A 12,579-nucleotide genomic window follows, 5' to 3' on the forward strand; every position below is an offset into this window, starting at 1 on the left:
CTAGGTCTTTCTCTATGGGCTGATATTTGTGCCACTGGAAAATGAATATGAATAGTGTATATTTGAATCTGCAGTTGTTGCATTAAAAAACTGAATCTGAATTCCAATGAACTTGAAACCGCATTTATCCTACCTGGAAAATGTGATGCTCTATACTTACAAATTCACTTCTCCCAATTCAATTTCAATTTATTAAGACACACAATCTGGGTCCTTAAGGAAAAGTAACCCACCGCAGGTTCACAACGCAACTTATTTCCACGTTTACGGCAGTTCTGCAGGTCGAAGTGGAAGTGTGTGCCGGGGTGTCGCAAGAGCAAATGCGGGATTCGCAGGTTTATCATTACTCTATGACACATATGAGAATAAGCTTTATGTACACAAGCGATAGCATAAACATTAATGGTAGGTCTGGTTAATATGGTAGAATATGTGGTTAAATGAACGATTTCTGGCACTGCTAGTTTATTTTAATATGGTAAACTAACCCAAAAGTAGCTAGAGACATGAATTTTACTTCTACTGTAGTTTCGTTTAAGTAATGGCTCGCTTGTTCATTTCATGTGGCTCTCTAGCAGTGTTGATGCTAAATATCTTTTAAAATATTCATCTCACCGAAATGAGGCAGAAGTTAGTATTAATTTCTAACATGCATCGATACACATCCCCCTGTACCGGTTTAAACGTAAAATTATAAAGTGGATTTGAAATGCTGTGCTTCTGCTCTGCTGCATGTCTACAGCGCTCTCTGTGTACTGTGCTAATACCCGGGAGCATCAGTTAAACTGGCGTTTAATATGGTGATCTGTATAAGCAGTGCTCGAAGTGGAGAAATAAAAGTGTCGCTACTGTGTTGACCGTGAGAACGGCGGCGGGGGTGCGGTGGGGGTGTTGGGAACAACAGAAGTGCCTCAACAACGCTGTCGGTACTGCGCGGGCTGCTCTGCCACTCTCGCAGCAGAGTACTGGCAACTTGTGAGAAGTGGCGGTACAATAAAGATGAAAATATAGAAGTTCTGGTACTGCGTAATACTTATTATATATATGATGACTCGTGTAGCTGTGCTAACCTGCTGTTCCATTGTTATACACTGACAGGGGAACAACTCAGAAGTTGTCAGGTCAGCCAGATTTAGGGTTTGTGAGATTCAGCAATGTTCACTTTGTATGGTTGTTTGCCGCACACTTTTAGGAACTGTTCTAAGCTGATAAATGAGACCCCAGGTTACATCACAGATTCCCATCGTGTGTCTGAATCTTTTAGCCAGGCCTCAATGGGGCTGCTGCTTACCCTGTCCATTGGCCGTGGGTCACACTGCTCACATAGATAGTGCTCCACCTCGGCCTCCACGCGCATGCAGTCGCAGTGCTGCCATACCTGCAATGGGGACACCAGTAGATGGTTACTCTGCACCACCTCAGCCACAAGCTCTGTCTTTATCCTGGATAGGGTAAAGCTAATTCAGTTAAAGCAAAATCCCCTAATTAGGCTTGGATGTGCTGACGTTGCCAGTGCTATGTTTCTTTTCAATCTAAACCCAGGCTATGGTCACAGAGGCATCATATCTAGTGTGTATGATGTAGGCGCCTTACCAAGCATTTCTCACACTGGATCATAAGGCCCTCATCTTTGTACATCCCGCAGATGCAGCGGATGACATCTTCGTCCTTGTCGTGGGGGCCTGATGCCCCGCCCCCATGCTGGTTGCTGGTGTTGCCATGGTCCCGGTCCAGAGAGTCGGAGCTGTCAGCCTCACTGGCCGTCTCGCCCATGATCTCGTCAATCTGCACAGCAGCCTCGTGCCGCGCCCCATAATAAGCCTTACGCAGTCGGCACACATCCCGGCCAATGGCCGACTTTCGCCCATAAAACTTCTGCAAGACGAAGTCCGAAATAAGTGAATTACGAACCAGACTGGTTTCATGCTCACCCGCCTCCCAACAGTAGATAATGACCGAAGTTAAATCCACCTGCCAGTCTGGATGACATTATGACATTTGAACACATCAGCAGGGTGGACACAGGGGGATCTTTCAATAATGGCTGGTTGCACCAGAGCTTGATTAAGCCACGTTTTAAGCTTCTATAAGTCTATTCAGACTTCTATACTGCAATTTTTGACCAGGCCTGCGCTACAACATTTGTCCTCAATTTCCAAAAGTGCTGACAAGTGCTTTGGGCCCTTTGTGAGAAGCTGGTGATGAGCATTAAATTTACAAAGGCCCTCACTTGCAAGCAAGTGTAAATTCATTCCAAACCACAGTGAAACTCACTCATCAAACTCACATCCAAATAAAGGAGTGTAGGCTCTCAGAAAAACATTATCAGTGTGAAAACTGACCTCTGCATTTCGAAACACTTTGAGCATGTCAGTGTCAAAGGCTTCTACAGTTTTGTAGTGTCCTGTGAGGATTTGCTTCTCAATGGTATTAAGGTCCAGCGGGTCTGACACCTTCTCGTAGTACTGTGTGTTCCTAAAACACATAAAATGCACCCAGAACATTATGATACACAACCAATACCAGAGACGCCAACCCCATAGTCTAATTCTACATCACAGGAAAGCCCAGATATATTACATTTACAGACATACTCAGAAATGTAACTCACCGTTTCCTAGAGGGCAGAGTAAGCAATGGAGCAGCAAGCATCTGACTGGTCGAGTCTAGAGAGAGAGCGAAAGTCCATCAGTCAGGGCAGGAATCCTTGATCGTCATTAAATCATAATAATAAATAATAATAAAGCCAATGTTATGTAACAAGCTACAAAACATGTACAAATCTTGTCATATCTTTATACATCTTCATAGAGAATATGGTCGCTAACAGAAACAGAATATTACACAGTCCTCTTCAAATGAAGGTGACTGGATTTCAGGTGTTCCTGTCAAGTCAGGTCTGAATTAAACTTTTCCTACAAAATAAAACACACACAAATCACTGACCAAAAGCAGTGCTAATGAAAGGTTAGCATCAGGGAAACTACAGCCTCCAAATACACACTGCTGCCCATCTCAAGTTTGCTGAAGACAACCTTGAAATTCCACTGCACTGCTACAGCAATGTCATACATACAGACAAGGTGAGCTTTTTGCTAAATGCACAGTACTGTAAAGACCAATCCCATTAAAAAGCTGTAGTGTGATGTGAATCAGGCTGTTCAAGCAAGACCTCCTGAAAATATAATTGAAATGAAACAATTTCGTACCGTATAGCGAAAATGCCTCCTAACCAGCTCTGGCCTGATCAACAGCTACAGAAAGAGTCCGGATGAGGATATTGTCAATAAAGGTTCCATGAGTTACTAAACATACTTTTCCGCATCAGTTACCTTATTGTTTAACCTATTTTTAAATAAAGATATGGCTTTAAATGATGTGGGCTAGGACTGTGACGGGAAGTTTGCTGGTTCAAGTTCAAGGGTCAGTTTTGGGATTTCAACATCGGGTCCCAAAGTAAGGCCCTTAATCATAACTGCTCCAGGGATTGGTTGACTCAGCTTTCTGAAAAATGCATATAGCTTTGGGTAAATGAATGAATGAGAGAATGAATAAATGAATGAGAAATGTTATGGTTTCGATGAAATCACATTTTATAGGCTATTCGTGTAAAAATCCATACATTTAAAAATTGTTGGCAAAATATTTCTCACGATAGTACCTAAAACACCCCTGACTGCAATCTGACAGCTATACACAATCAGGACTTCAGGCAAGCTGACTAACATGGGCCTGTCAAATAAAAAAATGCATGGGGATGCACAGGCGGGTATTAGCAGCTGCACATAGTCTCGCGTGGCCCCGTCTCCCAGGACAAGCGAGAAAGCGCACAGGGGGCAGGAGAAGCTGCAGGGGCAGGCGGGGCACGCACCCTTGTAGCTGATGATCATGTCAGAGATCTCCTTGAGGATGTGCGCCAAGCGGGCAGTGCGTGTCACTTCTGTGTTTTCCTCAGCGGCAGCCAGCCTCCGCGTGCGCACCGACCGTGACGTTTGCAATGCTGAAAACTGCGTCAGGAACACATCTGCAATGCACAGTGCAGCCGGTGAACACATATGCACAGATGACAGCACATGCACAGCTATATACAACTAATAGTGTCAAATACCTATCCTACATATATAGCAGCACAGATGACACATCTTCACACCCTGCACGCACCCAAACACATAAGCACACGCATATACAGTGTATATATATATAGTACTCAGCAGTCTGTAAAAACATAGCTCCAATGTCTTGATAAATCGTTTTATCAAGGAAGTAGAGAGGTACCATCTAGATATAGCTGACCTCACCTCAACACAGAGAGCATGGGCTCAGAAGCCAAACTCCTGGATAAGGGCCAAACTAGAGTGACCATAAGAAGACACCAGAAACAGGGCGCAAAGAGAGGCGCTGCACTAATGCAGACTGAAAGTACTCTGACTGTAGAAAGCAAATGTCAACATGACAAAAAGCGAAATACATTTTAGTTCCCAAAAAAATAGGACAAGTCTGAGAAAAAGAGGACGCTTGGTCACCATAGGCTGGACCTTATTCCACTCTGGAGTCGCCTTGGGTGAGAGGTACCCAGTAAATGTGGGTTTATTCATAACCCCTTGTTCCTTCCTTGTACATTGGAGTTCTCTGTGGTGAACGAGTGGGTTGCCTCATTTCGACTCTGAGTCGGGGGTCAGGATTTGACTCTTGTCTTTGCTCAAGCTTCAAACACCAGCTCAGAGTATCCAGCCTTCTGGGAGACACTGGACAGGGTGCTGGAAGGCACCCCCTCTGGGGACTTTACTGGGGGACTATAACAGTCACGCAGGTAACAAGAGTAAAAGCTGGAAGGATGTGATTAGGTGGAAGCTATTCAATCGGAACCTGAGCAGAGCTGTTACTGAACTTTTATGCTGGCCACAGTTTGTCCATGACAAACAGTATGTTCAAGCATAAGGGTGTTCATGGCACCTGGCACCAGAAAGCCCTACGTCGAAGCTTGATGATTGATTTGTTTAAGAACAAATCCATATCCTTCAGATTTTTTCCCTTTTCATTCATAACAATTCTGTAATCAAGCAAATATGCCTAACCAGTAGATAAAGTGTAAATGTTATATTAGTAGCATGGACTGAAAAAAAATGCAGTTAACTGCATAGCCCAAACAAGCTTATACTTTATCGCATATGCTGCGATGTATTAATTTAAACCAATTGCTAGTAACTGCCACTAAAAATCCACATATCAACACGGTTAAGCACAGAAAGGTTACCAATTAGACGAGTGTCCTGGTCAGAAAGTCTCGTCTGGGACCCCTGACCTCGCATATGTATGAAACAATATGAAACAATGTGTAGAATTTGTTGGCACACAAAGATTAGCGTTACATGATCCGCCCATTCACCATCTGCTGGTTTAAGGGTTTCAGGATAAAGGCTGAATATTTAACAAACATAGCAGAAAAGAGATCACTTTGGTCTACAGCAGAGGTTCAGATTTTGGGTGAGTATCCAGGAACAACTGGACGCAATACACAAAAAATATTTGGTAAAATACAGGAATATCTTCTTATACATGCAACATAATTAAATGAAAATTGCTGCATTGCAAACTCAATAAATCTGTAAGAGGGCTGTGCGTCATTGTTCCAAAAACAATTCAAATAAGACACAAAATAAGGATATTAACACGAACTCCATTGTGCTGGGCGCAGCACTTTTCTTTCTGTTTTCTTCAACACAAAAAGTCACATGGTAATGATGAAAGCGTGCTCAGGCCAGAATCATTAAACACAATGTGACCGCAGACCAGTGGGGGACTGGGGAGACTATTGTGCTCAGACATGATACAGGACATCCAGGCCAAGTGTGTACGTCCTGAATCGAGGCTAATGGTAATATGTGTAATGTAATATTTGTATATACTAATATATTTCTATAAACTATTGTGCTATATAACACACATCATTATTCACATGCATTTTTGATTGAAACACATTTCTAAATGTGTAATATATGTAAAAGTAAAGTTTTATTAAATGTTTGACTTTCTGAACATTGCAACACTGTGCTTGGCCATGTAGAAGGGCGTGACTTAAAACAGCCCACAGAGTGGGTGGTGAAAAAATGTAATTAAAAGTGCTTAAGTCACTGGCAGAATACACGTAAAGATCATTTACATGGGACATACTCATATTCTGATGTATCTCTGCCTATAGGGGTCATATCTCCCATGCGTAAGTCAAAAATATACATAGCTGTTCGCTTTTTTCACATTTTCACCATCAACTTAAGTCTGGGGTTTATGTGTACTTAGGCCATTTACGCACTTTAGGCTTCTCAGCGAAGCAGCAGTGACTCATACAGCCAAAGTGCATACCAAGATATTTTGGGCAATTCTAGGCTATAAACACATGACTGGGTGAGTTTGGTGTGGAAGAACTTGACTGGCCCACACAGAGCCCTGACCTCCACCCCAATGAACACCTTCGGGATGAACTAATACAGGAATTGCAAGCCAGGCCTTCATGTTCAACATCAATGCATGACCTGACAAATGCATTCCTACGGATGCACTCCAAATTTTTGTGGAATGCCTTCCCAGAAGTGTGGTAGTTTTTATAGAGGCAAAGGGGGGACCAACTCCATAATGATCGCTATGGATTTAAAAGTTCCTGTGGATGAAATGCTGGTATTTAATGGAATCCAAGATACCAAGTACCATAACAATTTGCCCCGGGTATTTAGCAGAAATACAGCCTCACAACAAATCCACTGCCATTCATCACAGTCTGGAGATTTTCTAAGCCCAACTACCATCTCCAGTGTTCGAGCTGTGATTCTTGGCGATGTCTTGGCCACTCAAACCACCCTCCTCACTGTGCATGAGAGGGTAAGAAACATGCCAATTACAGCATGTTGCCACACCCACCACACAATAAACCACTTCAGGGATGACAGCCTGAGTGCAGCCAGGCAGTGGGTGATACCTCAGTACCACACTAGTCTGAAGGGACCCATGTGAATTTCTGCCAATCCTACCACCAATCCCCAAATTTCCTTATAGGGTTGGATGTAGAGATATCATACTCAGGACAAAGCAATTGCAAGTTAAGGGCCTTGTTCAAGAGTCCAACAGAGTAGGATCACTCCTAGCCTTCACAAAATTCGATCCAGCAACCATCTGACTGCTGGGACAGATCCCTAGCCTCAGAGCCACCACTCTATCTGCTGAGCATGTGATCAAGTACAAATCATGATAAAATATAGTAAGTGCATAAAAGACAAGATCTCCAAGTTACCCACCCGCTCGCCCACCATTTATCAACTGAGCACAGGTTACCGATTGGCTATAATGCACACACAACACATTCTACTTGCACACAACAAAAAAGTTCTCATAAACTTCCACACTACATGAACTTTTTTTAAGAACCAGAACCTTTTTCCAACCTTTTTGTTGTGTTTACACCACAAGAACTTGGCCTGATTGTACTCGTAGTTCCTCAGAGGTTGTTCCAGAACCCTTTTTTAATCTCTACTCCAGACTAGGGTGGTGGTCGAATAGTCACTGCTTTCACACCAAAGCTCCTGGAACATCTCAACCGGGGACTTTTGTAGCTCCTGGCCACTTTCGTGTGTTGTTTTCACACCGCACAACAGGAACTGGGACCATTATGCAAAATAATTATGAAAGTTGTAAAAAGCTGGAAGGATAAACTTAATCCATAATTTAACTACAACACTACAACAAAATAATGGAGGACGAACAAGTTCATATATTAGTTATAGGGGGATTGAGTGCTGTCAAAATGAGTTACAGATTATTATTTATATTTTATTTATACGACCCACGATATGTTTAAAATTCATTATTAAATCCAGCCAGGATATCAATCTTTCATTTTCCACAGAATAAAAAACGATATTCTGCTAATAAGTGCTGGCACGGCAATATTAGACAGAAGAATATTGGTTATAGATTTAATTTTCCAATACAGAAATATGGATACATAAGCAAAAAGATATTCACTGATGCACTAAATGTTATTGAAGTACAAAATAGTTCCATCTGTTCAACTTTTGCTCTGCTACTTATCTCTGTTCTCCAGTACATGATTTCCAAGTTAGAATGTGTCAGGGAAAATCAGGAATATGAAAAATAACAAGCTTTTGCGTGATTCACAAGTTTCAAATATGGATTTTTGACAAATTATTCCATCAGATTATTTAAATATTAGAGGGCCCTTTTGGGGTCCCTCTTCACCCAGGGGCTGGGGACCACTGACCTGGTTTCTCCCCCATCAGCGGCCCTGTTGGGAACCAAGACTCACTCAGTTTAGCGTATCCCATGGACTGAATGAGTTTTGGAAACTTGCTCTTCAATCATGGCTCACATATATTTCAGCATATAAATACACACACACACACATACACACAGACACACGCACACACACTCGCATTTGTATTCATATCTTTGAGGGGACTCTCCAGTCATTTCTATGAGAAAAACCCTAATACCAACAATGACAACCTTAACCCCTACCGAGCCATAACCTTTACCATAAGTAACCAAACAAAAGATTTTTGGCATTTGTAGTTTTTTGATTGCAGTCATAGATTTTTATAAGATTGAGTTTTCCCTTGCGGGGACAGACTCCATAGCCCACAACGTCAAAATAACAAAATAACAGGTGTTTTATCACATTGTGGGGATATTTGGTCCTAATAATGTAATGTTTACATAACCCACACACACATGCATGTTGACGTACCTATCTAAATGGGGACCTTTCATTCATTTATATGGGAAAAACCCTAATCCCAATTATGACACCCTGAACCCCTACCCAGCCGTAATGTATTTTGTTTGGTTACTTTTGGTTAACAAGACTTTTGCCACTTTTACTTTTTTGATTGCATTCACGGATATTTATAATCCTGAGGTTATCCAAATGGGGACCTGAAAAATGTCCTCAAAAGTAAGAAAGTTTCAGGTTTTACCGCACTTTGGGGACATTTTGGTTCCAAAATGTGATCTACACAAACCCACCTACACACACACACACAACACATGGACATTGCCATGCAGTGGAGATACACACCTGACTTGATATTCCCATCATCCCGGATGACCCCTCCCCAGCGGGAGTACAGTGACAGGCCACAGCCTTCCCTGTCACCTTCCGCCTCCCTCTTCAACATCTCCTGTTTCTCTCGAACCCGCTCCCAGTTCCGCACAAGAAACACCCCGTGCTTCAGCACAAAATTCCTGTCAGGATAAGAACAGCATGTTCATTAAAGCACTCATCATGTGCCTGAGATGACGGCCGGTGAGCTGAGTAGTGGGTTCCTCGATGCTGGCATTGGTATATGGGCATCGATGTGGAGCCAGGCAGCTAATCATCAACACAGCATCAGTAACTAAAAAAAGGAGGGCGATTCAGACAGTGTAATTGTGGAACAGAGAGGAGCAGGTCAAACAAACCCAAAATGTTTTACGGGAAATTAAATGAGAAAAGAATGTGCTGGATGGGGTTGCTTATCTGTACTATCTCTGTTTATGTACAACAATCCAGAAAAAAAAACATGGAAAAATGGATATGTGCATCAAAATGTCTGTTATTAAAGAAATGCAATTGTTGATGTGAGTTAAAAATAAAAGGTAATATAGCAGTCTCTGGGTTAAGAATTCCCAACTTATGGACCACTAGGGCTCTCATGATAACCGCAATATTGCAATACCATGATATTGATAAGCCAAGTGCATGGGATGGCAAACAACCACCACAAACACAAAGTTCACAAACCACAGAATCATACTTTTACTTATGTGGATAAAAAAAATACTTAAACTGTAAGGTCGCTGCCCAAAATGATTATGTGTTTTTTGGCATTTGAGATATTTTGCTTACCCTGGCATGGTGATTTCAAAGATATAACCTTAAATTTGAAAGGTGTGACTCATATGTAGATGAAGTTTACATACTGAAATCCATGTAAACACGGAAGACTTCACTGACCAGGAGTAAGCAGGGGTTGTTTTTTTCTAGGTATACCCAATTTAGTTTATTTTTGAGTAAAGGATTACGATAGATATCAATCATTGGGTCCTTACGGAGGTACCAACGCCGATTTCAGCATAATTTGAGTGGTGGGTGCTTTGTTATTCATGTAAACAAACTAGAAATGCACAATTCAACTGACCATTTTGAAATATTATAAATATTTCTTTTAATTATATTTAAAAGACTTAAGAATGATTGGAACTTTTTAATTTTGATAATTTAATAATTTTCAGACTTCTCTTTATTATTTCGAAATAACAATATTTTTGTTATATTTATGGCCAACTTTTGGAACTGCAGACAGGCCATAGAAAACTCATATTTACAAATCAACTAATTATTCTAACAATTAAGTACTTAAAATTGACATAACTTTGCAAAATAACAACAAAAAAGGCAATAATGAGCCACCTTAAATACTCACAGGGGAAATCCCTTCACTGCGACAGCCCTATGGATAACTCATACTTACGAAGGGACTGCCATAAAGCCTATTATATTAAGAGTTCAGGTTAAATACAATGGGTAGTACATACAGCACAGTACTTTAAGCAGTTACTTTTATTATTACTTTATTATTATTATTATTATTATTATTATTATTATTATTATTATTATCATGTACTGTAGTATTATTTTTACAACTTACCAACTTATAGAGAAACTTAAGGAATGGATCTTGTTCATAACCTGGTGACTGCCTCTAAAGTAAAGACTCGGGGCAGAAGAATAATCAGTCTGATATATATTTCTGTTTTTCATTGTGATTACTTATCTCTGATCCTGTGAGATTAGTCAAAGCAGGCTCAGTGCATATTTTCAGCCAACCGAACATTCAGAGACCAACACTGCCCAGTATTATCACTGCCCTGTTACCAGGCTGTCTGTTCTTAGTGATCTTCAATCGCAAAATCACCTCTTAGAGATGAGCCACATACTGTATCTCCCCAGCTTAGCCCGTGCCTCTTTCTGTACCTCTCCCTTACACATAATGAGCAGGTGAGAGAGGTATTCTGGTTAAGCTGGTGTTGTACTTCTTTTTCTTTATGTTTTTATGAGTATGTTATGTACTCTTAAAGTGATGCTGTACCTCTCCCTGTTGGTAATGGTATATGAGCAGGTTGTGTACTGTTAAAGTGACACTGTACTTTTCCTGTTTGTTACTTGTTTTATGAGAATGTTATGTACTCTTAAAGTGATGCTGTACCTCTCCCTGTTGGTAATGGTATATGAGCAGGTTGTGTACTGTTAAAGTGACACTGTACTTGTGCCTTTTGTTACTTGTTTTATGAGTATGTTATGTACTCTTAAAGTGATACTGTACCTCTCCCTGTTAGACATCGGCTTCATGAGCATGTGAGAGCTGAACTTCCCACTCTCGCTGGCCTCTTCCTCCTGTCAGTCAAAGAGGGAGTTTAAGCATCAAATCATAATTAAATTTAAAATAATTAGGCATAAAATAGGGATTATAATTATAATAGGCCTCTGTCTCATAGTGTGGGTTTAATTTGTAAGGGACCAATTGCAGATCACTCAGCTCATGAGCATCCTAATTCTTACACAGGGTGATTTATGGCATCCTGACTCGATAGTAAAACAGTTTGCGATTCATACAGTGGTGTTTCAGTCTTGAGTGTGGTCCCTCCCAAGGTTTCTTCCTTCGAGGGAGTATTTCCTTGCCACTGCTGCCTCTGGCTTGCTTAGGGGGGGCTTTGGGCAGGGATAATGTTGTGAAAATGCGCTATACCAGTAAAACTGAATTGAAATTGAACTGAGTATCCCTTAGGGGTTCAGGCTGAAGATGCCTATCATTCTTTTAGCAGCATCTGATCATTCACTTATAGGCCCAGATCCCAAGACCAGCTAGTGACATTGCATATATAAACATTTATACAGAGGTCATGTGACAAAGTGACAAACAGGCCTTTATGTTTCAGACCCCTGGTACACTGCCGCTTAGGCTACACGGGGGGAAGCTGCAGCATTACAGACAGCTCAGTTGGGGGTGTTCCACTTCTCCATGGCAGCAAGCTGCTGGCTCACTAGGTTGGCAAGGCAACGGCACTCTGTTGCTATGGAGACAGCACAGCTTTAGGGCCCGTATAATGCCAATACGTCAACTGGAAAATTCGGACTTTCCTTTGATTCCAGATTCCAAAAATAGCACGGAATTTCACAGAATCTGTCTTCTAAGCCTAAAATGGTGTGCCCCATCAAAGCTCAGTGGCTTGCGAACTGCCTTGCTGTCTGCAGTTTGTCTGACAGGGGGAGGGACAGCTGGTGGAGTGTGAGTGTGGAACAAACCCAACATGCCACGCCGGCCTGAGCCTCTCTCTTCCTCACCCGTTTCTTTAGCTGCTGTTTCGGCTTCCTCTTCTCTTTGAGGGTCAACCCCCTTCCTGTCTTGCCTGGCAGGGCGCTGACCCGCTGGCTCTTGCCCCCAATAATGCCCCGGCAATGTTCCGAGCCACACCGGCACACTTGCTGCATAGGAAGTGTGGGGGGGAGAGAGAGAGAGAGAGAGAGATAAG

General features: G+C 41.8%; 1 protein-coding gene across 3 annotated transcripts in view; it reads right to left on the reverse strand.

The window, feature by feature from the left end:
• LOC125724447 (histone-lysine N-methyltransferase ASH1L-like) overlaps window positions 1-12,579 on the reverse strand; it is a 64,474-nt gene that overhangs the window by 12,967 nt on the left and 38,928 nt on the right. For all 3 annotated transcript variants that reach the window (XM_049001133.1, XM_049001132.1, XM_049001134.1), the window contains 8 exons: window positions 12,392-12,532; window positions 11,373-11,443; window positions 9,086-9,252; window positions 3,872-4,024; window positions 2,612-2,666; window positions 2,343-2,475; window positions 1,594-1,875; window positions 1,292-1,378 (listed from right to left, as the gene is read on the reverse strand). In XM_049001133.1, the coding sequence (XP_048857090.1) occupies window positions 1,292-1,378; window positions 1,594-1,875; window positions 2,343-2,475; window positions 2,612-2,666; window positions 3,872-4,024; window positions 9,086-9,252; window positions 11,373-11,443; window positions 12,392-12,532 (1,089 nt within the window). The remainder of the gene's footprint in view (window positions 1-1,291; window positions 1,379-1,593; window positions 1,876-2,342; window positions 2,476-2,611; window positions 2,667-3,871; window positions 4,025-9,085; window positions 9,253-11,372; window positions 11,444-12,391; window positions 12,533-12,579) is intronic.

Source organism: Brienomyrus brachyistius, unplaced genomic scaffold, assembly GCF_023856365.1.
Source record: "Brienomyrus brachyistius isolate T26 unplaced genomic scaffold, BBRACH_0.4 scaffold56, whole genome shotgun sequence".
In the NCBI taxonomy this organism is placed as follows: domain Eukaryota; kingdom Metazoa; phylum Chordata; class Actinopteri; order Osteoglossiformes; family Mormyridae; genus Brienomyrus; species Brienomyrus brachyistius.